We start from the raw sequence: 25412 nt of genomic DNA, 5'->3' as shown, positions 1-25412 counted from the left end.
ATGCAGCACTGTACACTATGGTTTCGTGTTCGAATCGAGAGCTTGCGAACATGATGATTAGTTATGGAAAGACAAATAGCAATGGGCAGTGGCCAGCAAGGTTGTATGAGGAAACCTACCCCGCTGACAACAATCACTGCATTCAATGACTGCAACAGTATTCCACCATTTGTCTGAGATAGGGTCGTTTCAGGAAGCAGCAAATCATGATGGACACACCCAAAAATTTCAGACACCAGACTTGAAGGAAAATATGATTAACACTGTGGAAGGCGGTTCTCGCGTCAGTACCAGGCAGTTAGCTTGCCAGTACAGGGTAAGCCAGACGACTGTGTGAAACATTCTCCATGACAGTTGTTACTACTCTTATCACTTATAGTGTGTGCAGGGCTTACTTTCTACAACAGGAGTGAGTGGTATCTTCAACTTTCCTATGTCATATGTGGGACAGTGCGAAGAACCCCCTTGGTATGGTGAGAGCGAATCATCAATATTGATGCAGCTGGAATGTGTGGACCAGAATAATTGGCGACTGTATTTTGGGACCAGTCTTCTTTCCACTTTGCCTAACAGGCCGGAAGTATGGGCGTTTCTTGTGGGTGGCTGTGACTCCCCTGTTGGAAGAAGTGCCATTGGTGGTTTGAAGGGTAATGAAGCTGTTACATGATGGTGCTCCACTCCACTTCACCATTAACGTACTGACGCATCTCAATCGTGTCTTCCCTGGTTGATGGATCAGAGGAGGTGGTCCAGTTGCATGGCCTGCTCATTCACCTGATCTCAACCATGCGAATTCTGGTTATGGGACCATCTCAAAATTACCATGTATGAAGAGCCCATTCCAGATGTGGAGATACTGGAGTAGCCGTAACTGTGGCTGCATGGTACAGTGCATATTAGACCGCTGTTTCTGTAACAATGTATGGTTGAATAAATGTTTCTAGCACGGAAACGATGCATTTCCAGACATAAATTCATTAGACCTTTTTTGTTCGATATCCTCTCATCGACCAGTCCCTAGAGTTTGTACATGGTGGAAAAATCACTCTGTACAAGGTAAAATCTGTAGGATAATAACCAAAAACCTTTACATTGAAAGGTATTGCCCAAATGACGTTCCATAAGGTTGCCTAGTAAATTGTAAAAGGACATAATTTTTGTAAACATTGAGGTATAACATGATGTTCCAACAGACATGAATCCTGTACCTTATAAATGTGATTAGAAAAAACATTGCCGAAAAAAGAGATAAGATCACAGGTTTTGTTAACCTGAGGATGATATTGTGGCGACATATTTCTCTGACAGTAGTCCATAGACGATAGCAGAGACAGCTGAGAAGTTCACCACCGTTGTTTATTCTTTGTATTTTATTGGTTGTCATAGTTCAGTATTTATCAGAGTAATACTAAAGAATTCGTTTTTGGGTTTGACACGAAACTATTAATCTAGTTATTTCAGAGAATAGTGAGTGCTTACATTGGTGACCCCAAACGAAAAAAGAATACAGTGCAAATCACAAATAAAGAGCAGTGTAGCACAAGATGGAAGAGCAACAGGAAGATAAGAGCGTACAGTCATCTTTGGCACAAATGGGCGATTCCATTACAGAAACTGGCAGTACAACTACAACATTATGTGTGCCAAAATTTTGGACTACATTACCTGCAGAACTGGATCTAATGGTTGAAGCAATCCAGAGCATCACTAGTGCAACAACACAGCAGCAGGTGCCAGAGATATGGCAGCCATTGGCATTCTTTTCAAGAAAGCTCACACCAGCTCAAACTCTGTCTATAGGAGGTTATTGCCAATGTGCGAAACAGTAAAATATTTCCATACAGATTTAGAAGCAAGAACCTTCCTGTTTATACAGACCACCGCCCACTAGTCAATGCCTTTGAGAAGATCCACCAAGAGAGTTCCCCGTGTCGCATCAGACATTTGGAACTCATAGGACAATTTATAAGGGACGTTCATCACGTCAGTGGTTATAACAATGCTGTGGCAGACTGTCTAGCTAGAGCGTGTACTGCGATTCAAGGAATTTCATGACTAACTATTGCTTTGGCACAAAAAGTGGATGAACAACTGTGGAGATTAAAGGAAGACAAAAATTCGAGCAATGAATTGAAAGAAATTTATGTACTGGCCGCGCAAACGACATTTTGCTGCGACACAGTTCGCGGTCAGATCCGCCTCTACAATCCTGAACAATACCGTAAGAGGATATTTCACATGGTTCACGACCTTTCATATCCAGGAACTCGCGCATTGGCACACACAGTTATTCAGCATTTTGCTTGGCCAAACGTGCGCAAGGATTGTCGACAGCTGGCAGGAGAATGTTTACAGTGTCAACAATGTGAGGTCAGATGGCATTTTTTTACACCAATTGGCATATTAGTACTTCAGCAACGAGATTTACCCATATATATGTAGACATTGTGGGACCATTACCCTTGTCAGAAGGATGTAGGTACTTACTTACAATGACTGACCGCTCTATGCATTGGCCAGAATCTGTACTGATTACTGACATCTCGGCAGAGACGGTGGCTAGGAACTTTTTCAGTGTATGGATCACCAGATCTGGAGTCCCAACCATGGTGTAAACCAAACGGGGATGTCAGATTGAGAGTGAACTTTTTTCAGAGCTTATGAGATTATGTGGAATTTCCCATTTGCAGACTACAAGCTATCGTACTGCCAGCCATGGCTCAGTAGAAAGAGTCCATAGAACTCTTAAAGCTGCACTCATGTGTCACCAAGAGACATGGACCAAAGCTTTTTCGGTAGTGCTGCTTGGGTTATGAACAGCTCTTAAAACAGATATTGACCTAGCACCAAGTCAACTGGTTCTTGGCCAACAGATTCGAATTCCTGCTGATTTAACAGAACAAAGTACAATGCCTTCAGCTACTATGCAACAAGAATTCTCACAAAGATTACAACGTTCAATGCAAAAACTTCGCCCACAGGCTCCTCTGCGTTATATTATAAAACCTGTATATATTAATAAAGACCTTCATAAGCATTCACATGTGTGGTTACGAGTAGATGCAGTCAAATCACCATTATGCCCACCATATGTGGGACCATATCTAGTCTTGAAGCATGAGACACATACTTTTGTCATAGAGAAAGAAGGGAAGGCCATGACAGATCTATAGAGACACTAAAACCAGCCTATGTGGCATAGGAGTAGGACACAGTGCAATCTACAACTGTCAGAACCCAAACAATCGACAATGAGGGGAGACATTATCAGTTGACAATTCAGTGGTCTTTATGAATGAGAGGAAAAGTAGTTCACGTGCGTGTCAGAAAGAAGGGGACGAGTGCCAGTTGAGCATACAGTCCAAGCAGAATGTAGAAGGCAGGCAGGAAGAAAAGACGTATCTCGGCGCACCTACACTCCAGATGTCTCAGCAGCCAATCAACCGCAATCATGGGAACAACAAAAAAGGCCATAGGCACCGGCTGTGATACATAGTGAGACACCTCGATCAACAACAGGACAGCACAGAGAAATGCTCTGGACGTCGAATTTATCTCATGTGTCTAGAGGTTCCAGGTGCACCAGGGTTCCAGAAGAAGATTTTTATGGTCGGAAGAGAAGAAACAGAAGACACATTCTCCAGAGAGTCGCCACAGAATGGTACCTGCAGGCCCACATTCAAAAAAAGGGGGGGAGGGACTACTGTGGTGACGTATTAGAGCAGGGCTTCACAACATACGTGCTCGCGGAGCAAGCTGTGAGCAGCAAGGCACGAGCACGGAGCAGCGCAAGCACGCTACCCCCACTACTGGACCGGAGCAGAGAGTGGGGAGAGTGACGTGGGGCACACAACAGCTGTCGCCAGTCAATGTAAATCTGCGGCCACCTGCAGGGATATCACTCACGAATTATTACTGCGACAAATGAAACAAATAAAGGAGAATGTACACGTGCCACATAATTTTATTAGCTTAGTGTATGCCTCTACATTCGTATTAATTTGTGAACTGTTACACTGAAGTGTGGGATTCTCGGTTATCTTGTACTTTTTGCTCTTTACAATTGCGTCTATGTTCAGAGTAATTGTTCTTGTGCATTGTAGGTGCAGCGTGCAGTTTAAATTTCGATCAGACAATGCGTTTCTCAGGCGCGTCTTGTTACATTTCATTGCAGAGAACAGTTGTTCACAAACATACGTGGAACCAAACATTGATATTATTGTAGCCGCCAATTTGTGCAAACGAGGAAATCTATCCTGAGGGAAGTGTCTGTAGAATTCCAAAATGTTTTTCTTGTTCTGAAATTTGTCTCTGTATTCTCTGTCACACTGGAGGTCAATAATTTCTAGTTGCAGCTCAGGACGAATCTCTTCAATATTCGCTGATTATGGAGAGGAGAACAGATCAAAATCACTGCCTAGTGCTGTCAGATCTTGAACGCATTGATCAAATTCTTCCTTAAGGGCAACTAAACTATGTGAATAACGTTCACAGTCTTTGTGAACATCTTGCACGGATGATAATTTAGGAAAATGAGCTAGATTTCCTGTTTCCAGTTGACTCACCCAAAGCGTCAATTTCATTTTAAAAGCTCGTGTTCGATCTATGAAATGAGTAATTAGCAGATCTTTACCTTGTAGTGAAATGTTCAAAGCATTCAGATGGCTAGTTGAATCTGCTAAGAACGCGAGATCACATTTCCATGAAGGCTCTTTCAATTCAGGAACACACGTTATTTATTTCCATGAACATATTTATCCCATCTAATACGCAAAAAAATCGATTTAATAATTCGCCACGACTAAGCCAGCGGACCTCGCTGTAATAAGGCAGGCTACCATACTGGCTTCCATGCTCAAGAAAGCTTTTAAATTGCCTGTGTTGTAGCCCATGCTTCCTTATATCACATTTTTTAGAGTGATACTCTTTGCACATAAGTTGTCCTGGTGGATCACAAAGTGAACGCCCCTTATTTCATTCGGCATGGTCAGTTTTTGCATTTTCTCCTTCAACAGCTCAACGAAACCTGACTTTTTCCCCGTCATCGCTGGTGCACCGTCTGTAGACACTGAAACTAAAGAAGTCCACTACAATCCTATATTTCCAACACTACTTAAAATATCACCTCCAGTTGTAGTGTTCTTCATGGCTACTACATCGAGGAGCTCCTCCCTCACCTGAAGATCTCTATTAACACCTCTAATAAATATGGCAAGCTGCGCTGTTCCAGTGATATCAACACTTTCGTCCAGAGCTAGACAATACGCCATAAAATCTTTACAGATATTTGCAAGCTGGCTCTGGACGTCGTCTGCGATGTCCTGTATACGACGCATAATGGTCATGTTAGATAATGGCACAATCCGAAACTGTTCAACTTGAGATGGACTCAAATGTTCCGCTGCAACTACCAAACATACTTTTATTAAATCACCATAGTGAAGGGGCGCAGGGATTTTGCTAAAAGCAAAGCAATTTTGTAACTCACTCTGAGAGCTGCCTCAGTTGATTTTTCTTCGTCGTCCAGATCTTCTTCGGATAGCTTTCTTTTAAGTTTAATAACTTCCTGTGCACGATCTGGTTCATCACATTTTCCACTTCCGTAGTCTTTCGCGTGGTACGACATATAATGTCGCTGCAAATTAAATTTCCTAAAAGAATTCAGCGTTTTGTGACATACTAAACATTTTGCAACACCATCTTTTTCTGTAAACAGATACAGTTCCTCCCAATGGGAGTTGAACTGCGAAAGCGTGGTTGGGGTTACACAACGGCGACTTGACACGATTCTTAACCAGCGAAGTGACTGTTAGAGCTGATAGTAGTACTTTAAACGTTACACAGTCGGCGCGAATTCAATAGGCACGCTGCGACCCTATTCAAACGTGCGCGCGCATTTCCCCTCCCTCCCTACTCCGCGACCTTGCACCTGCTCGCGAGCACGTGCCTGAGCAGACGCGAGTACTCGCGCTCAAAACCGGCCAGTTGTTAAGCTCTGTATTAGAGTGACGGTAGTCCAGAGAGGGCTGAGAGGTTTAACGCCGTTGTTTACTCTTTGTAATTTACTGATAGTCACAGTTTAGTCACAGTCTAATACACGCAGTCACGTCCCTCTCTGGTATAAGAGTTGTTACCGTTTGACAGCTGGAGCAGCACTAGCGCTCCAAGTGGTGAGAAAGCAGACCTCACATGTATTGTAAGGATAATGCTTGTTTTTAGTTATTTTCTCCTTAAATAATGAAATTGCTGTCATATTTTTGCGTTTCAGGTGTCAGTGAATTACTAAGAGACATGAATTACCGTGAAATACGTGTAAAAACAGCCCAATCACACTGATCAATGACATAAGCTGCAATTACTTATTCATGAAGAAATACTTCCCAGTATGCGTATATTTGAAGCTTATTCTCCTGAAAACGAGAGACTATAAACACATATTTCATGCATGAGAAGCGTATATTTCTGTTGATGTCTGTTTTATTATCATAGCCACATTCCTTGACACTTGGAAAAAAAATTATGTGTAGTCTAATGATTCGCCCATTCTAGTGCTACACTCGTCTTTCTAATACACGAATCATTTTGTAAAAGTAATTACTTTCACTTCGAATGCGGATGTGTTGAAGATTCTTGCAGTTTGCAGCTCAGATTTAGCCACAGTTGTGCAATTGGTTTCTTCTGTGTTGGGGAACAGTTTTATTGCTTTGATGATTGCTTATCACATTTGTATTGTCTTCCCTAAGAAACAGTTGTGGTGGCTTATTTGATCAGTTAAATAACGTAGGTATTACATTCCATGCAGGTTTCCTACACTCTGCATTCACTGATTTGACTGAAAGAGTGATGGATAAAACTTTGCTTCGTTACGTAGGTATAAGACATGTTTCTGCAAAAGGTCTGGTGTTCTGGTGCTTATCAGCAATCTTCTGTTATTAACCCTTTCAGACCTGATTTTTTGTTTACTTATTAAAAAATATCTGACAATATTTTTACATTCAGGTGACTATCCTGACAACATTTTTCTAAGCAAAAATTTCACCTGATCTCTAGTTTTCTAGATATTTAATGTACACAATTGTGTTCATCAGGTCTCGAGCTCCATGTCATACATTACGGAAATTAACACTATGGATCAAGTATGCCACTCTTTATTTCCCTTTAAAACAGAAGAAACAATAAAAATAATTCCAAATTACAGTTCTTATTTAAACAACAATGGTCAAAACACTGATTTTAAAGTTTCGCATGAAACTGCAAAAAAAAATTTCTGTCCTTTTGGAGACATAAATGTACTTCACATTTCTGCACTGAATTCTAGAACGCCCTGTACATTTTGGAAATTTGCAGCGAATTGGAGCTCCTACATCATGCAAAGGCAAATGATCAATGGAATCAAACTGTATCTCTGTAGCTGCTCATAATTCTCCTCTTCTTCTTGGTATTACTCTGATGTCTGAAGCCAGTTCTTCATCAGACAGACGCGCCCTCTTCTTTTCAGTCACTTTCTTCTGGCACAGTATCAATCCATCTGCTACCCTGATATGAAAGGAAAGAAGGTCCATTCGCTTCTTCTTTTGGATAGACAGGTTGTCTGCATCTTGTATGCCAACCAACTTTGCACGATGGCAAAGTCAACAGCATGAAAAATCATACGGAAAGCCCATTTTCGAGATCTGATGAAAACTCTGTAGTAGCTTGTCAATTGATCAAATGGTTCCACACCATCCATTGCATGATTATATCTTCTCACTATTTCAGGTCTTTCTGCTGTCAAATATTTATGGTGTTTCTTGTCCCAACACTCAACTTTATCCACTGAGCCTTTACCAACAAAGTTTCAACACAATACAACTGGCCTATAGTCTAACCATTTACACATGGTAATGTCATCAACACTAGTGAATTCTTCCGACTAACCTCTGGTTTGTTTCATTATTGTTTTATCATCTGAAAAAGGCAAGTTCTTTCTAGATCTGTTTTGATGGACAGTACCTGCTGCATTGATACCTTGATACAAAAGGAAATCATGCACTATTCCACTCTTTTCACATGAAGACTTTGATTCCCCATAGACTTGGTTTCCCCTTGACACACTGCTTTGCAGAAAACTTCCCAGTGAAAGGAATAATTCGTTCACTGACACCACCATTCTCTTCTATAGGAAGTTCACTGCAGCATTTTCGAACGGCTGAGTAAATTGGGCTGACTTTGTAAAATTTATACTTATTTTCAGGTGGTTTTTCCAGATTGTTCACCAAGTGTAAATTTGTTCGTAATTCTAAAAATCTGTCTCGTGACATGTTTTCCCAAAATACATTTACCTTCAGGCTTGTATCCCAATACATTCATAATCTGGGAAATTTCAAGGTGCCAGTCAATATATGCAAACCAAATAGCATCTCTTATGCTTGAGGAGTTGTCTGCTTGAATGAGATTTTGCCTTGTTGTAATGCATAAATATGAGCATGTGCTGCCATGCTAGTGAACAAATCATCTGGTATATATCTTTTGAAGTATTGCATTGGAGAACACAAGAGAGATTCTTCGAAATTTGGAGCTTTGTATGTTTCTGCAATGGTACTTAGAGGCTTGTGTTTCCATTTTATGGATTCTTTAGGTGTCACCATCATGTTGTCATACAGGTTATTCAATTCTGGGTTGTTTTCATTGCATAAAAAGTTCATTTCATCATCCACTACCTCTCCATCATCTTCATCTTCAGATATGGTGTCTCTACACACATCATTCACACCCACTTTATTTGCTCCAACACGTCTTACTATTTGTAGAGCCTGCCTTTCAATAAGTGGTACACTGCCATCCTCATCTCCTCTCAAACTAATGTCAGAAACGCCACCATAATCAAGTCCCAATCTTTCTCCACAGAAAGATATTTCTTATCCATATTTGTAAGTCAAAATCCAGCAATATAAAATAAAATCATATGTACAGGTCAGTTATTCTCCTTTCTTGCTGCTGATACTGAAATTAATTGAAAAATTCCCATACGTAACTACCATAGTCATGCAAATATAGCTGACACACATTTTAGGTTATTTTTTCTATTTTACACCATTAAGGACCTGTTGTACACAAATGTGTACATTAGTCTTACCTGGTACATAACACAAATATGAACTGAATAAAATTGCTGAAAATTCCACTGAAAGAATGTCTAATGTTTCCAAAAGAAGGAAATCACACAAAACATTCATAAACAAAACCCACAATGTGACTATTATAGCAATAAAGTCAACGAGTAATGGCTTCCCACAGAGAGACAACACCAGAGAGTATATTTTGCTATGTGGTTCACAGACTGCTCACAAGAGAGCAGCAGCTGCTGGATAATGGCTAAAAGAAACGTACACAAATGTGAAAAGTGGGTTTGGATGCACCTGACATTTCTTGTCAGCGAAATATTAGTGAACAAACTTTATGTACACAATTGTGACCACCAGGTCTGAAAGGGTTAAAGGAAAACGATATTATTCAGCAACTGCCTGTACATTACCAGAGAATCGTAAATGAATTGTCCTGTAATGTATCGTTTCGTACCTCCAAGAGGCCTTAGGAAACTAAACAAGGACAAATGTGGTGTCGATTGTTATATAGCATCATACACTCCCTGTTGTAAAAACTACGTTGTAAATTATTATAAACGTTAGTATTCGCACTCATCATCTATCGTATTCAGAAATGTCGCCTTCTGGCCACTTGGAGCCCTGCTGTCACTGTGGGCGACAAAAACGAGACGGAGTGTCGCGACTCTTACGTTAGACTGTGATTTAGTGTTTTTTCCGAGTAATAATAAAGATTTGGTTTTTCAGTTCGATACGAATCTATTAATCCAGTTATTTCGGAGAATAGTGAACAGCTACAATACCACAAACTGTAGCTGACATAGGAAATCCAATAATCTTGCGTTGTTACACAGTACAGTTGATGTTTTGGCACAGCTTGTTCTGCAACTTATATAATAAGTATTTTCCTAAAGTACAGTGCTTTGTGTGGAACGATATTTTCGGGGATATGAAATAATTGAAGTGTAGATAATTTTGACCTTTCGTTATTTATCTCATTACTACCATTTATTTCTTATTTCTACTGTCAAAATCGCTTCAATCATTATGTTTATAGTGTGTTTACTAGTTAACTGCATTGTTTGCCAGCTGGTTTGTTGACAGGGCATATTAAATATGAATTTTGTAAAAGTTGTGAGTGTGAGAAATGTTTATAATTTCTTTTAATGTACCAGTACTATTTGTGGTTTCCACTTTGTCAAAACTTTATGTACTGTACTCGTAAAAAGCACTTTATCATGAAAGTTGAATGTGTCGTCAACAGAGGCGGCCGTGACCCAGTGGCAGCAATATTCATTATCTTTGGGCTGGCTTAGTAAACAAAGATGAGTGGTAAAGTGGATTGGTTTGAGGACGTAGAAGGAAGAAAGACTGCGAAGGCTTGTGTATATATATGATTTGGTAGTGTCAGTTATGACAACAATCGCCCGTCAGTTCTCAGAACTGTACGAGTCGTACAGGCAATGGGTTTGCAACAATCCACAAGTCGCAGGTGATGTTGAATCGACTGTCAAATGGGTTTCGTATTTTGTAGCAGGTGTGTATTTGGTTTTTGTGATTTCCATTTGACTGTGTCATGTAGCATGTATTTACATAACATAATTTTCATTTTCAGGCAGAATCAGCCACTCCAGTGTACTTTCTGAACTGATATACTCTGTGTCGAACTTACTGGTGCTTTTCAATGACCGTATCATTCATAATTCGACATGTAAGATTAAAGGGGGACCTGCAGACAGGTTGAAGATATGGCTGACAGTCATAGAATATTCAGAGGTTTTTATTGAAGTAGCGGCAAGACGCCGTTGGGGATCAGGAGGAAAATGGACAGTGGCTGTCATTCTGCAGCTTATAAAGTAAGTAAATGTTGACAATTGCCAACAAAAATTCATAAAAAATGAAACAATGAGTTTAAGGTAATCTACATTTGAACAATATAACAACATTGCTTTGCAATATTCACTTTCAGTCATAAACAAATGCAATGAAAGGGTGGCAGTTATTGTTAAAAGTGTCTCTTTGTGATATTCCTGCTGCACGTACTGACTGCTCTCCTCACTAACAGAAAATTAATTTATCACATCCACAGTGAATCATGTGTTTTGTCTGTTTTAGTTGCCTTTAAATTACTTCTCCTGTACCTACTTCATGCAATGACTCATTCTAGAGAGGCTAAGAAGTTATTAAACACTATCGTATGCAACTATTGTAGTTCACAATGTCATTCGCGACAGTCCTAAAGAAACAAGTTGTTAAAGTTATTCATACATACACCAGCAACCAACGCCTCTACACAAAACAGGTATTTCTGAAAATGTTTTAATGCAATAGGTCTCACCAACATAATTGCTTCAGCAGCCAGGCTTCCCACCTCCCCTCGAGGAACAAACGCTTCTGGTAACAAAGAGAAGTTAATCTTTGTTACGTATTTTATTTCCTGAAATTCTATGTGCTGCAAGTCACCTTCTGTTTTGTGGTGAAGCAACTTCTGGTACCACTATACCATTTTTTTTGCCCATTGACAAATATTGTTTTGTGAAAACTACTCTCGATAAGCGCAGGAAATGCTCCAGCATCTGTTTCATTTTGCGAGATGTATGTGCGAAGATATAATGTGTTACCCAACTCTTCCTAGGAAATATATTTTTAGGATCCTCCATGGTGAACAGCAGTTCTCTTGTAGTGTTTGCCACTGGAGTTTGATGATAGGTCCATTTCTGTTGTGCACCATCTGTCATGTCAAAAACATAAATGGAAACTGTATGTACATAGAATGCACATCTGAAGGCATGCCCCCACTGGTGTAACGATATAGTGCCATAATTTCTATATGTTGAAGAAATTATTCTATTATTCTTGTTCTTCCCCATATTCTTGACATTAGCCCTGAAAGACTCTCTTCCTATCCTCCCCCTCTGTTCTGGCCACCGTGCGCCCCCCCCCCCCCCCCAATTCCCTTGTATATGCTTACTTGGCATGACATCTGACAGTGTCAAAGATTATAATGGTGCCTGACTTCCTTATCAAGTGAAGTGATAGTGATTAAGACACTGGACAACAGAAATATTTATTTAGATTTGCCGTGGTTTCCATTGATTACTAGAAGTTATTTTTAGGACTTTTTTTTGGGGGGGGGGGGGGGTCATTAGTCTTCTGACTGGTTCGATGCGGCCCACCACGAATTCCTTTCCTGTACTAATCTCTTCACCTCAGAGTAGCACTTGCAACCTACGTCCTCTATTATTTGTTGGATGTATTCCATCTCTGTCTTCCTCCACTGTTTTCGCCTTCTACAGCTCCCTCCTCTTAGTACCATGGAAGTCATTTCCTCAGTCTTAACAGATGTCCTATCATCCTGTCCCTTCTCCTTATCAGTGTTTTCCACATATTCCGTTTCTCTCCGATTCTGCACAGAACCTCCTCATTCCTTACCTTATCAGTCCATCTAATTTTCAACATTCGTCCATAGTACCATATCTCAAATGCTTCAATTCTCTTCTTTTCCGGTTTTCCCATATTCCATGTTTCACTACCATACAATGATGTACTCCAGACGTACATTCTCAGAAATTTCTTCCCCAAATTAAGGCCAATATTTGATATTAGTAGACTTCTCTTGGCCAGGGATGCCCTTTTTGGCATTGCTAGTCTGCTTTTGATGTCCTCCTTGCTCCGTCCTTCACTCGTTATTTTACTGCCTAGGTAGCAGAATTCCTTTACTTCATCTACTTCGTGACCATCAATCATGATATTAAGTTTCTCACTGTTCTCATTTCTACTACTTCTCATTGCCTTCATCTTTCTTCGATTTACTCTCCATCCATACTCCATACTCATTAGACTGTTCATTCCATTCAGCATATCGTGTAATTCTTTTTCACTTTCACTCAGGATAGCAATGTCATCAGCGAATCTTATCATTGATATCCTTTCACCTTGAATTTTAATTCCACTCTTGACCCTTTCTTTTATTTCCATCATTGCTTGCTCAATGTATGAATTGAACAGAAAGGACAAAAGACTACATCCTTGTTTACACCCTTTTTAATACGAGCGGTTTTGGTCATCAACTCTTATTATTCCCTCTTGGTTCTTGTACATATTGTATATTACCCGTCTCTCCCTGTAGCATACCCCTACTTTTCTCAGAATTTCGAATATCTGGCACCATTTTACATTGTCAAACACTTTTCCCAGGTTGACAGATCCTATGAATGTGTTTTGAATTTTCTTTAGCCTTCCTTCCATTATTAACAGCAACGTCAGAATTGCCTCTCTCATGCCTTTACCTTTCATAAAGCCAAACTGATCGTCATCTAGTGCATCCTCAATTTTCTTTTCATTCTTCTGTATATTATTCTTGTCAGCAACTTGGAGTTTCTTCTGCTATAACAGCAGACAAATCTTTCCCCTCATAGAGGCTTTAAGTATCATCTTTCCACCTATCCACTCTCTTGTCTACATTGAACAGTGGAATTCCCGTTGCACACTTAATGCTATCACCCTTGCTTTAATGCCTATTGTTGTATCTACAGCCCTAGAGAACTTAGTGTATCTCGTGATCCCTTAGTACTTCTGTATCTCACTTCTTTGCGTATTGATTCTTCCTAACTGATATCTTAAACTTCAGTCTGCTCCTCATCACTACTATGTTATGATCTGAGTCTATATCTGCTCCTCGGGACAGCTTACAATCCAGTATCTGATTACGGAATCTCTGTCTGACCATGATGTAATCTAGCTGAAATCTTTGCGTATCACCCAGCCTTTTCCAAGTATACCTCCTCCTCTTTTGATTCCTGAACAGAGTATTCGCTATTATTAGCTGAAGTTTATTATAGAACTCAATCTTTCTCCTCTCTCGTCCCTTGTCCCAAGCCCATATTCTCCTGTAACCTTTTCTTCTATCCCTTCCCCTACACCTCCATTCGAGTCCCTTATGAGTATTAGATTTTTATCTCCCATTGCATACTGTATTACACTTTCAGTATCCTCATACTCTTTCTCTATCTCTTCGTCTTCAGCTTGCGATATCGGCATGTATACCTGAACTATCATTGTCAGCATTGGTTTGCTGTCGTTCTGATAAGAATAACACTATCACTGAACTGTTCACAGTAACACACTCTCTGCCCTACCTTCCTATTCACAGCAAATCCTACTCCCATTTACCATTTTCTGCCACTGTTTGTATTACTCTATACTCATCTGACAGAAATCCTTGTCTTCTTTCCATTTCACTTCACTTCACTGGCCCCTACTATATCTGGATCGAGCCTTTGCATTTCACTTTTCAGATTTTCTAATTACCCTACTGTGTTCAAGCTTCTGATATTCCACACCCCAACTTGTAGAATGTTATTATTTTGTTGATTGTATAATCTTTTTCTCATGGTTATCTCCCCCTTGTCAGTCCCCTCTCGGAGATCCAAATCTGGGACTATTCCGGAATATTTTGCTGAGGGAGAGATCATCATGACACTTCTTCAGTTACAGGCCACATGTCCTGTGGATACATGTTATGTGTCTTTAATGCAGTGGTTTCCATTGCCTTCTGCGTCCTCATGCCGTTGATCTTTGTTGATTCTTCTGCCTTCAGGGGCAGTTTCCCACCCCTAGGACAAGAGTGCCCTGAACCTTGTGTCCGCTCCCCTGCCCTCTTTGACGAGGCTGCTGTTGGCAGAATGAAGGTGACTTCTTATGCTGGAAGTCTTCGGCCGCCAATGCTGATTATTAATCAAAATTTAAGCAGTGGTGGGATTCGAACCTGGGCCCGATGACGTTTTGCTTACGAATCAAAGGCGGTACCCCAAGACCACGGGTACACGACAGAAATTAGGAAATGACTTTTTGAAGGATTAACCAAAAAAGTTACGCAGGTCTCTTGTGACAGCGGAGTCATACTAGAATAAGACATATCTCTGTTTATTCTTGAAGTTTGTTGCATTCATTCTCATCTTAAAAATCTCTTCGTGTTTGAATCATGACAGACTCCATGGCTAATACTTTTAATAATACAATAAAAAAATCCGGGATGGAATAATGACAATATTATGAAAAAGCTACTCACCACATAGTGGAGAAGTAGCGTCACAGACAGGTATAAGAAGATGATTACTAATGCGCCCCCCCCCCCCCCCCCCCCCCACACACACACACACATATTTACGCAAATGCAGTCGCACACACATGAACATTGTCTCTGGCTGCTGGGGCCAGACTTTGAGAAACTGTGCATGATGGGAGAAGCAATCTGTGGAGCAATCTGGGGGTAAAGGAGGAGGGTGGGGAAGGAGGAGCAGGGTACTGGTGGGGGATGGTAAAGTGCTGTTTGTGGGAGCATACAGGGATGCGGTGGAGAGAGGGTAGGGCAGCTAAGTGCAGTTAAGAGGTTAGACAGGGGGGGGGGGGGGAGAGGACAGGGGGGAAGAGAAAAGGAGAGAAGAAAAAACTGTGCATGTGCTTGTGGAATAGAAGGCTGTAGAATGGCAACAGGGAAGGGGATAGGTTGATGAAGGACAATGACTGAATGGTTAGCACACTGGGTTCCCATGAGGGAGGATGACTGTTGAAACCCGCATCCATCCATCCTGATTTAGGTTTCCCTGTTTTGCCTAAATCGCTTCAGGGTTTCAGGAAAATGCTGGGATGGTTACTTTGAAAAAGCATAGCCAATTTCCTTCCCTGATCCAAGCCTGTGCTCCATCTCTAATGACCTCGCTGCTGGTGATATGATAAGCACTAATTTCCTGCTCCTGACAACAGCTAACGAAGCTTGAGGCTGTGAGGGTTACAGGGATCTAGGATATATTGCAGGGAGAGATTCTGCCTATACAATAGAGAAAAGCTGGTGCTGGTAGGAGGGATCCAGATGGTCTGAGCTCCCAGTTGGTGCACATCGACAGCGCAGAAAGATACGTATACAGCTTCTTTTCTGTGTTTACTTCATAGATTCTTGCTTAAATTGCATGTGAGTTTCGTATAGGAGGTGTAATTTCGAGTTTTAGTTACTGTAATCGTAAATTCAGGCAGATTGTAGCGCAGTCGTTATGCATTTGTACAGATTAGTTCATACATTCTTCGCGTGTTTCCCTTGCGTTATCTAGGCACGGACTCGTGTTTCAGTAACTGTGGTTCAACATCGATTAGAATGGACAGGGACTGTGATTGCTGTATTTGGATGAGGGCTGAGTTGGCATCCCTTCGCTCACAGCTGCAGGCGGCGCTGACTTCGGTCGCGCAGCTTGAGGCTGTTGCCAGTGGGCACCACTGTGGGGAGCCGGACTTGGGTATAACGGGGATGTCAACCTTGTCCCATCTATCCCCAGATCGGTCTGCTGCTGTGGTTGTCCCGGTTGCTGCCCCCAGTGGGGCTGAGCCCTCGCCTGTGGTTGATTGGGAGGTCGTTCCAAGGTGTGTCAGGCAGCGAAAGACGTCCCTGGAGGCTGATCAGAAAGCCTCCATGGTACATCTGACAAACAGGTTTCAGGTACTGTCTCTGGCTCAGTCAGATGCAGCTGCCTGCCCTGTTTCAGAGGATGATTCTCAGCCTTCAAGGTCTGGGCAATCGCAGAGGGTGGGCTTATTGGTAGTTGCGAGCTCCAATGTTAGGCGCGTAATGGGCCCCCTTAGGGATATGGCGGCTAAGGAGGGGAAGAAATCCAGTGTGCACTCCATGTGCATTCTGGGTGGAGTCATTCCTGATGTGGAAAGCGTCCTTCCGGATGCCATGAAGAGCACAGGGTGCAGCCAGCTGCAGGTGGTGGCACATGTTGGCACTAACGACGTGTGTCGCTTTGGATCTGAGGAAATTCTCTCTGGATTCCAGCGGCTATCTGATTTGGTGAAGGCCGCCGGTCTTGCTTACGAGATGAAGGCAGAGCTCACCATCTGCAGCATCATTGACAGAACCGACTGCGGACCTTTGGTGCAGAGCCGGGTGGAGGGTCTGAATCAGAGGCTCAGACAGTTTTGCAACCGTGTTGGCTGCAGATTCCTTGACTTGCGCCATAGGGTGGTGGGGTTTCGGGTTCCGCTGAAAAGGTCAGGAGTTCACTACACTCAGCTGGCGGCTACACGGGTAGCGGAGGCTGTGTGGCGTGGACTGGGCGGTTTTGTAGGTTAGAAGGCCTCGGGAAAGTACGGGGTGGGCTGCAATCTCAAAGGGTGCATGGCAAATACAGGACGTGCTTGGATCAAGGAACAGTCGGAATTGTAGTTGTAAATTGTTGTAGTTGTGCTGGGAAAGTCCCTGAGCTTCAAGCACTAATAGAAAGCACAGAAGCTGAAATCATTATAGGTACAGAAAGCTGGCTAAAGCCTGAAATAAGTTCTGCTGAAATTTTTGCAAAGTCTCAGACATTGTTCAGGAAAGATAGATTAGGCAGAATTGGTGGTGGAGTGTTTGTGTCTGTCAGTAGTGGTTTATCTTGTAGTGAAGTCGAAGTAGATACTCCGTGCGAATCGGTGTGGGTGGAGGTTATACTTAACAGCCGAACTAAGTTAATAATTGGCTCCTTCTACCGACCCACAGACTCCAATGATATAGTTGCTGAACAGTTCAGAGAAAATTTGAGTCTCATAACAAATAAATACCCCACTAATACGGTTATAGTTGGTAGGGACTTCAACCTTCCCTCAATATGTTGGCAAAAATAATTGTTCAAAACCGGTGGTAGGCAGAAAACATCTTCCGAGATTGTCCTAAATGCTTTCTCCGAAAACTATTTCGAGCAGTTAGTCCACGAACCCACGCGAATTGTAAATGGTTGCGAAAACACACTTGACCTCTTAGCCACAAACAATCCAGAGCTGATAGAGAGTATCTTGACTGATACAAGGATTAGTGATCACAAGGTCGTTGTAGCTAGGCTCAATACCGTTTCTTCCAAATCCACCAGAAACAAACGCAAAATAATTTTATTTAAAAAAGCAGATAAAGTATCACAAGAAGCCTTCCTAAGAGACGATCTCCATTCCTTCCGAACTGACTATGCAAATGTAGAAGAGATGTGGCTCAAATTCAAAGATATAGTAGCAACAGCAATTGAGAGATTCATACCTCATAAATTGGTAAGAGATGGAACTGATCCCCCATGGTACACAAAACAGGTCCAAACACTGTTGCAGAGGCAACGGAAAAAGGATGTGAAGTTCAGAAGAACGCGAAATCCTGAAGATTGGCTAAATTTACAGAAGCGCGAAATTTGGCACGGACTTCAATGCGAGATGCCTTTAATAGGTTCCACAACGAAACATTGTCTCGAAATTTGGTAGAAAATCCGAAGAAATTCTAGTCGTATGTAAAGTACACAAGCGGCAAGATGCAGTCAATACCTTCGCTGCGCAGTGCTGATGGTACTGTTACCGACGGCTGTGCCGCTAAAGTGGAGTTGTTGAACGCAGTTTTCCGAAATTCCTTCACCAGGGAAGACGAATGGAATATTTCAGAATTTGAAACACAAACAGCTGCTGGCATGAGTTTGTTAGAAGTAGATACCTTAGGAGTTGCGAAGCAACTCAAATCACTTGATACGGGCAATTTTCAGGTCCAGATTGTATACTGATTAGGTTCCTTTCAGATTACGCTGATACAATAGCTTCCTACTTAGCAATCACATACAACCGCTCGCTCACCGGTAGATCTGTACCTACAGACTGGAAAATTGCGCAGGTCGCACCAGTGTTTAAGAAGGGTAGTAGGAGTAATCCATCGAACTACAGACCTATATCATTGACGTCGGTTTGCAGTAGGGTTTTGGAGCATATACTGTATTCAAACATTATGAATCACCTCGAAGGAAGCAATCTATAGATACGTAATCAGCATGGTTTCAGAAAACATCGTTCTTGTGCAACGCAGCTAGCTCTTTATTCGCACGAAGTAATGGCCGCTATCGACATGGGATCTCAAGTTGACTCCGTATTTCTAGATTTCCAGAAAGCTTTTGACACCATTCCTCACAGGCGACTTCTAATCAAGCTGTGGGCCTGTGGGGTATCGTCTCAGTTGTGCGACTGGATTCGTGATTTCCTGTCAGGAAGGTCGCAGTTCGTAGTAATAGCTGGCAAATCATCGAGTAAAATTGAAGTGATATCAGGTGTTCCCCAGGGAAGCGTCCTGGGACCTCTGCTGTTCCTGATCTATATAAATGACCTGGGTGACAATCTGAGCAGTTCTCTTAGGTTGTTCGCAGATGATGCGGTAATTTACCGTCTAGTAAGGTCATCCGAAGACCAGTATCAGTTGCAAAGCGATTTAGAAAAAATTGCTGTATGGTGTGGCAGGTGGCAGTTGACACTAAATAACGAAAAGTGTGAGGTGATCCACATGAGTTCCAAAAGAAAACCGTTGGAATTCGATTACTCGATAAATAGTAAAATTCTCAAGACTGTCAATTCAACTAAGTACCTGGGTGTTAAAATTATGAACAACTTCAGTTGGAAAGATCACATAGATAATATTGTGGGGAAGGCGAGCCAAAAGTAGCATTTCATTGGCAGGACACTTAGAAGATGCAACAAGTCTACTAAAGAGACAGCTTACACTATACTCGTTCGTCCTCTGTTAGAATATTGCTGCACAGTGTGGGATTGATGGAGGACATCGAAAGGGTGCAAAAAAGGGCAGCTCATTTTGTATTGTCACGTAATAGTGGAGAGATATGATACGGGAGTTGGGATGGAAGTCATTAAAGCAAATACATTTTTCGCCGCGGCGAGATCTATTTACGAAATTTCGGTCACCAACTTTCTCTTCTGAATGCGAAAATATTTTGTTGAGCCCAACCTACATAGGTAGGAATGATCATCAAAATAAAATAAGAGAAATCAGAGCTCGAACAGAAAGGTTTAGGTGTTAGTTTTCCCCACGCGCTGTTCGGGAGTGGAATGGTAGAGAGATAGTATGATTGTGGTTCGATGAACCCTCTGCCAAGCACTTAAATGTGAATTGCAGAGTAATTGTGTAGATGTAGATGTAGACAAGTGGTGAGGCAGTCATTACAATCACGAACATTGTGCTGCACAGTGTGCTCAGCAAGTGGGTGGTCCAACTGTTTGTAGGCTACTGTTTGTCAGTGGATATTCATGCAGACAGCTTGTTGGTTGTCATGCCCACGTAGAATGAAGCACAATAGTTACAACTTATCTTGTAGATCACATGACTGGTTTCACAGGTAGCCTTGCATCTGATTGGGTAGGTGATGCTTATGATCAGACTGGAGTAGGTGATGGTGGTGGTGGGAGGATGCATGGGACAGCTCTTGCATCTAAGTGTACTACAGGGATATGAGCCATGAGGCAAGGGGTTAGAAGCAGGGGTTGTATAGGAATGGATGAGGATATTGTGTAGGTTTGGTGGGTGGTGCAATACCACTTTGGGATTGTGGGTAGGACATTCCTCATTTCAGGGCTTGGTAAGAGGTATTCAGAATCCTGCCAGAGAGTGAGATTCAGTTGCTCCAGTCCTGGGTGGTTCTGAGTCAAGAGGGGAATACTTTTCTGTGGCTGGACGGTGGGACTTCGGGAGGTGGTGAGCGACTGGAGAGATAAGGCACAGGATATCTTGTTTCTCTACAAGATTCAGAAGGTAGTTATGGTCTGTGCAGGCCTCGGTGAGATCATCAGTACCTTTTGAGAGGAACTGTTTGTCACTGCAGATGCAATGGCCACAGATGGCTAGGTTGATTGGAAGGGACTGCTTGGTATGCAATGGGTGGCAGCTTTTGAAGTGGAGGTATTGCTGCTGGCTTGATAGATTTGATATGGATGGAAGTACTGATGTAGACACCTTTGAGATGGAGGTCGTCATTGAGGTAGGTGGCTTGTTGGGTTGAGGAGGACAAGGTGAAATGAATGGGGGAGACAGTGTTTTGGAGGAATCTGAATAGTGTGTTCTCACCCTCATTCCAGATTACACAGATGTCATCAATGAATCTGAATCAGGTGAGGGGTTTGGGATTGTGGGCAGTGACAGATGCCAACCTATTCATGTGCCTTCTAGAGGGATCCATCGTGACCAATTAGAATCCCAAACCCCTCACCTGGTTCAGATGCATTGCACCTCACAAGGTCACAGTGCAAATGGGTTGGATTGTTGTCTGCTACATGCTTTGTATTTATTTTCAAAATGACCTTAGAGTACAGTACTGAAAATCAGAAAAGTGCTAGCTAAAAATCTAATTACCCAGAAGCTGAAAAGGAAGGTAACTTTTATTTTGCAGACAAGACCATTTGCTCTTTGTAAAAAGGGGAGGCACTAGAAATGAACTTCTTCTGATGACAAAACACGAAGTGATGTATCTAATCAGTGTCAGTACAAAATTGGGAATGATAGATATATTGGATTATAATGAAAACAAGGCCGGTGTAGACCATAGCTACCAGCTAATGGGCTGCTACACTTTTGATAGTAATCAAATACAGCATTGGAAGAAACTTTTTTTGACACATTTTCATGATGATGATTGAAAATTTATACATTTTACATAACAAGTCGAGGCATACTAGCAAACATCTTGTTAATTTTGTCAATGAATTGGCATCAGCTTTCATGAAAAAGGAAAGCCTGGTTGAATAAACTTCCACTCAAAATAGTTCACTTGTAAACCATCTCAGTGAAAAATATTGTAAATTGATTCCAACTACAGAAACAACAAAATGCCCTCAGAGGAGACATAAGCTTTGCACAGAACAAAGCAAGGCAAAATCTGGGAAAGTAGCAAGAAAAGATAGCAGGTACTGTTGTGAAGAATGTGACACAAGACTTTGTTTTCCAAAATGTATTCAAATTTTTCATACTAAGGCAAATGTAACTAAGCTGTTTTCATTTAGAAACTAAGTTTTCAAACAGTTTTATTTTTAATACTAACAATTTCTAATTCTGTGTGCATTTAGGAAACAAAAGATTAAAAAATTGTTGCTGCGAAAACATGTTTTAATTTAAAATTAAAAGGAATGTCAGTGTTGGTTGTAATATTGACGTTTTATTAATAGCGGAATCAATTTTTGATCACATAGTGATCATCTTCGGTGGTGTACACATTAAACTTGGACACTGGTATCAAGTTATCAGTTATCAATAACCAAAACTGAGAAGCAAACACTATGTTTTAATTTTCACATAAAATAAATGGTCATGGAAAGGAAACTACTTCTTTCCAATGCGATAAACTGACTTAAGTGCTATGCAGTGGAAACTGCTAGACAAAATTCAGAAAAGCTATGATAAAGCACAGTTCTTCTAGTTGAACTACACACTGACTGCACAGTCCTCACAGTGTTAACACTCTTTTCTTCAAGAATCAATAATGTACAAAGTAGATACAGAAAACTGTAATATATAATGTAGAAATCTGAGTTTTTAGGTGTTTATTATGCACATGAATGATAAATCAGTTACAAAAAATAGAAGGGAAGGAGGGATATTGTAATTTATAGTTTTAGCTGTGTCCTCATGGTATCCACAACTGTGCAGTTAGCATCTGAATACCCCCTCCTGTCACCCCCCCCCCCCCCCCCAAGGTGCTTTCAACTATTCTGTGAATATGTATGTGACAAGTATGGGGCACAAAGCCATTGTGTCATTTCTTCTTTTCCTGTGCCGCAGTGCTGTTTCATGATTGTCTCCCTGTCTTAAAATTAACTATGAATGCATGCCTTATTATATGTTAACTCAGCCATATGGGTGGTCTTTACTTTCAGTTCCTGCATTTTACTTTTTAATTAAATCCACACCCCTTTCCAGTTTACTTACAAATGGCCCCTGTTCTCATATTTGACCTACTTTATTTTCATTTTTTTTTTTTCAGTAGTGCAGGGACATAATATGGAAAGTCACCCATTACCCAGCATGTCAGCCAGCCCATGTAAGGGTTAGTCAGGTACACTCGTACCCCAATGACCATGCACTGAACATGCTGTTGAGGCATGCTGTGTTTCCTCCCTGTTAATACTGAAGAGTGCTGTTTCCCTTATTTGAGACACAGGGGCTCTGGGCAATGACCTACATAACGGGGGCATTGCTTAGGTGGATCCGAGTGGTTGGCCCCATGGTGGGCCAATTGCAATAAAGAGAATCAAGCTGAATTATGCTGTTGGATGGATGGCCTAGAAAGCTCATTAGAGTGATCCACATACACTGCCATTGAATACACATGCAAACATAATCCATTGGAATTGTAATGACTATTGTCACTACCTTTACCTTACTGACCTGAAACATCTCCCTCATCAAATACAAGCTAAGATGAAAGCCAGTTTGTCAAAGAAGTGGGGAAATGTGTGCTTTACTTTATGATCTGTACCAAGGCTGATGGTGAATCCTTCTTAAAGACTAAGCCATTATGTTTTAGGGAGGAAATCAATGACAAGTAAGGCAAGGTTACTGCAATAAACAAAACAAGGAATAGTGCTGTTATGATTAAATCAGTCGTACTCGCTAAATCTCAGGCATTGTTAAACTGTGACAAATTTGGCAACATCCGTGTCACAATTACTCATCACAGGAACCCAAGTACAGTCAGTGGTGAAAACTTATTTTCAAATGGCCTAGAAATCTCATTAGAGTGATCCACATACACTGCCATTGAATACACATGCAAACATAATCCATTGGAATTGTAATGACTATTGTCACTACCTTTACCTTACTGACCTGAAACATCTCCCTCATCAAATACAAGCTAAGATGAAAGCCAGTTTGTCGAAGAAGTGGGGAAATTTAGAATGGTATGGTGTCCATTTCATCTGTTGGGCCCAAAAAAGCCTAAAGATAACGGATAAGATACTGGAGCTTTTATTTTGGTGTTTGAGAATGACTTGCTGCCAGATAAAGTTAAGATTATTGTTTACCTATGTGCTTCAAGTGTATGAAAAGTGGCCATATGACATCTAGTTGTATGAATATGTGTGGAGAATGCAGATGACCCCTACAAAGGAATGCCCCTATTTACAACTGCTTGCACCAGTTTGAGAAAAGTCTCTCTCTTCTGGGCATATGAGATTCAATAGTTGAAGGTATTTGATCTGTTATCATATCAGGACTCCAGGAATAAATACAGTTGTCTATTCCCTGTCTAGATTACAGCAAGCTACTTCATATGTATATCTGTGCCAGACTTGTTTCTAGGTATTCCTTGTACCAAATCAAAATCTAATGAGGAGGAGGAGGAGGATACAAAGAAACAAAAGGTGAAGGCATTCTGGCAGCTCTGAGTGCCCTGGATTCTGCTTCATTACTACCAAAAACTTCCAAGTAGATGAGAACCAGCTGATGATGATAACCCAAATGAAACTGTGATTGCCAGTGAACACACTAGCAGATGTAGTGCAGTGAAACTGTAGTGGCTGTTTTCCCTACCTAGCTGAACTGAAACACTTGCTTTCACAGTACCTAATGTCTACCTCCCACAAGGGACAGGTGACATATTGTGAGATCATCAGTTTGATCTCCCAGTTTTCACCCTATTTTCCTTTAGTGTGTGATTTTAATGCACATAACCCATTAAGAGGCAACTTCGAGACCACTGACTGTGATAGTGCATTAGAACAGATATTTTTTAAATCTTGACCTTTTTGTGCTGAGTCATGGGCCTCCACTTTAGTACTACACAAGGATCCTTTTTACCCATCAACCTTATGGTCTGTAGTGCAAGTGTTAACTCTCATGAGTCTGATGTCTTATTTGTGGAGGTCACGCCATCCTCGTCAGTTACAACCACTGACCTGGTGACATGACCTCCCCTCGGCTTCTTTATGTCTAACCTGGACTCTCAGTACATGAAAATTCAATGGAATTGCAATGTATATTACCATCACTTACCAGAAATACAACTTGTTTCCTCTTATTCTGCATTCTGTCTTGCTCTTCAAGCAATGCACTTCCTTGATGATCGCCAACAAGCTGAATCCTATAATGAACCTTTCACTGAATGGGTTTTCTTGCAGTCTTGTACCTCTTCGCGTGACATGACATGACATGACCCCAGTCCCGGATTCCATCCACAACCAGATGATCCAACACTTGGACATCACCCAGAGGCATCATCTACTCAGGATCTTCAACTGCATTTGGCTCTCAGATGTCTTTCCCTCACAATGGCGAGACAGCATAGTGTTATCCTTATCCTTAAGCCCAGGAAGAACCTAATGTCTCTTGACAGCTACTGCAAGATTAGCTTGACACACATACTGTGTAAACTGCTCAAGAGGTTGGTTAGCTTTGGATTATGTCGGGTACTTGATTCTCGGGCATTTTATGCCCATATCAATGTGGCTTCTGGGAAGGATGCTGTACAGCTGACCATTTACTCGGATTGGAAACAGCAA

At 41.4% G+C, this 25412-nt stretch overlaps 1 protein-coding gene across 1 annotated transcript in view; it reads left to right on the top strand.

Moving 5' to 3' along the window:
• The first annotated feature begins 10397 nt into the window (after positions 1–10397).
• The window catches only part of LOC124622550 (peroxisomal membrane protein PEX16), a 47997-nt gene continuing 32982 nt past the window's right edge, over positions 10398–25412 (top strand). The window contains exons 1-2 of the mRNA XM_047148286.1: positions 10398–10620; positions 10699–10939. Of these exons, the coding sequence (XP_047004242.1) occupies positions 10497–10620; positions 10699–10939 (365 nt within the window). The 5' untranslated portion in view covers positions 10398–10496. The remainder of the gene's footprint in view (positions 10621–10698; positions 10940–25412) is intronic.

This window comes from Schistocerca americana, chromosome 7 (genome assembly GCF_021461395.2).
Source record: "Schistocerca americana isolate TAMUIC-IGC-003095 chromosome 7, iqSchAmer2.1, whole genome shotgun sequence".
In the NCBI taxonomy this organism is placed as follows: domain Eukaryota; kingdom Metazoa; phylum Arthropoda; class Insecta; order Orthoptera; family Acrididae; genus Schistocerca; species Schistocerca americana.
This window is presented reverse-complemented; position numbering and strand designations above follow the sequence as displayed.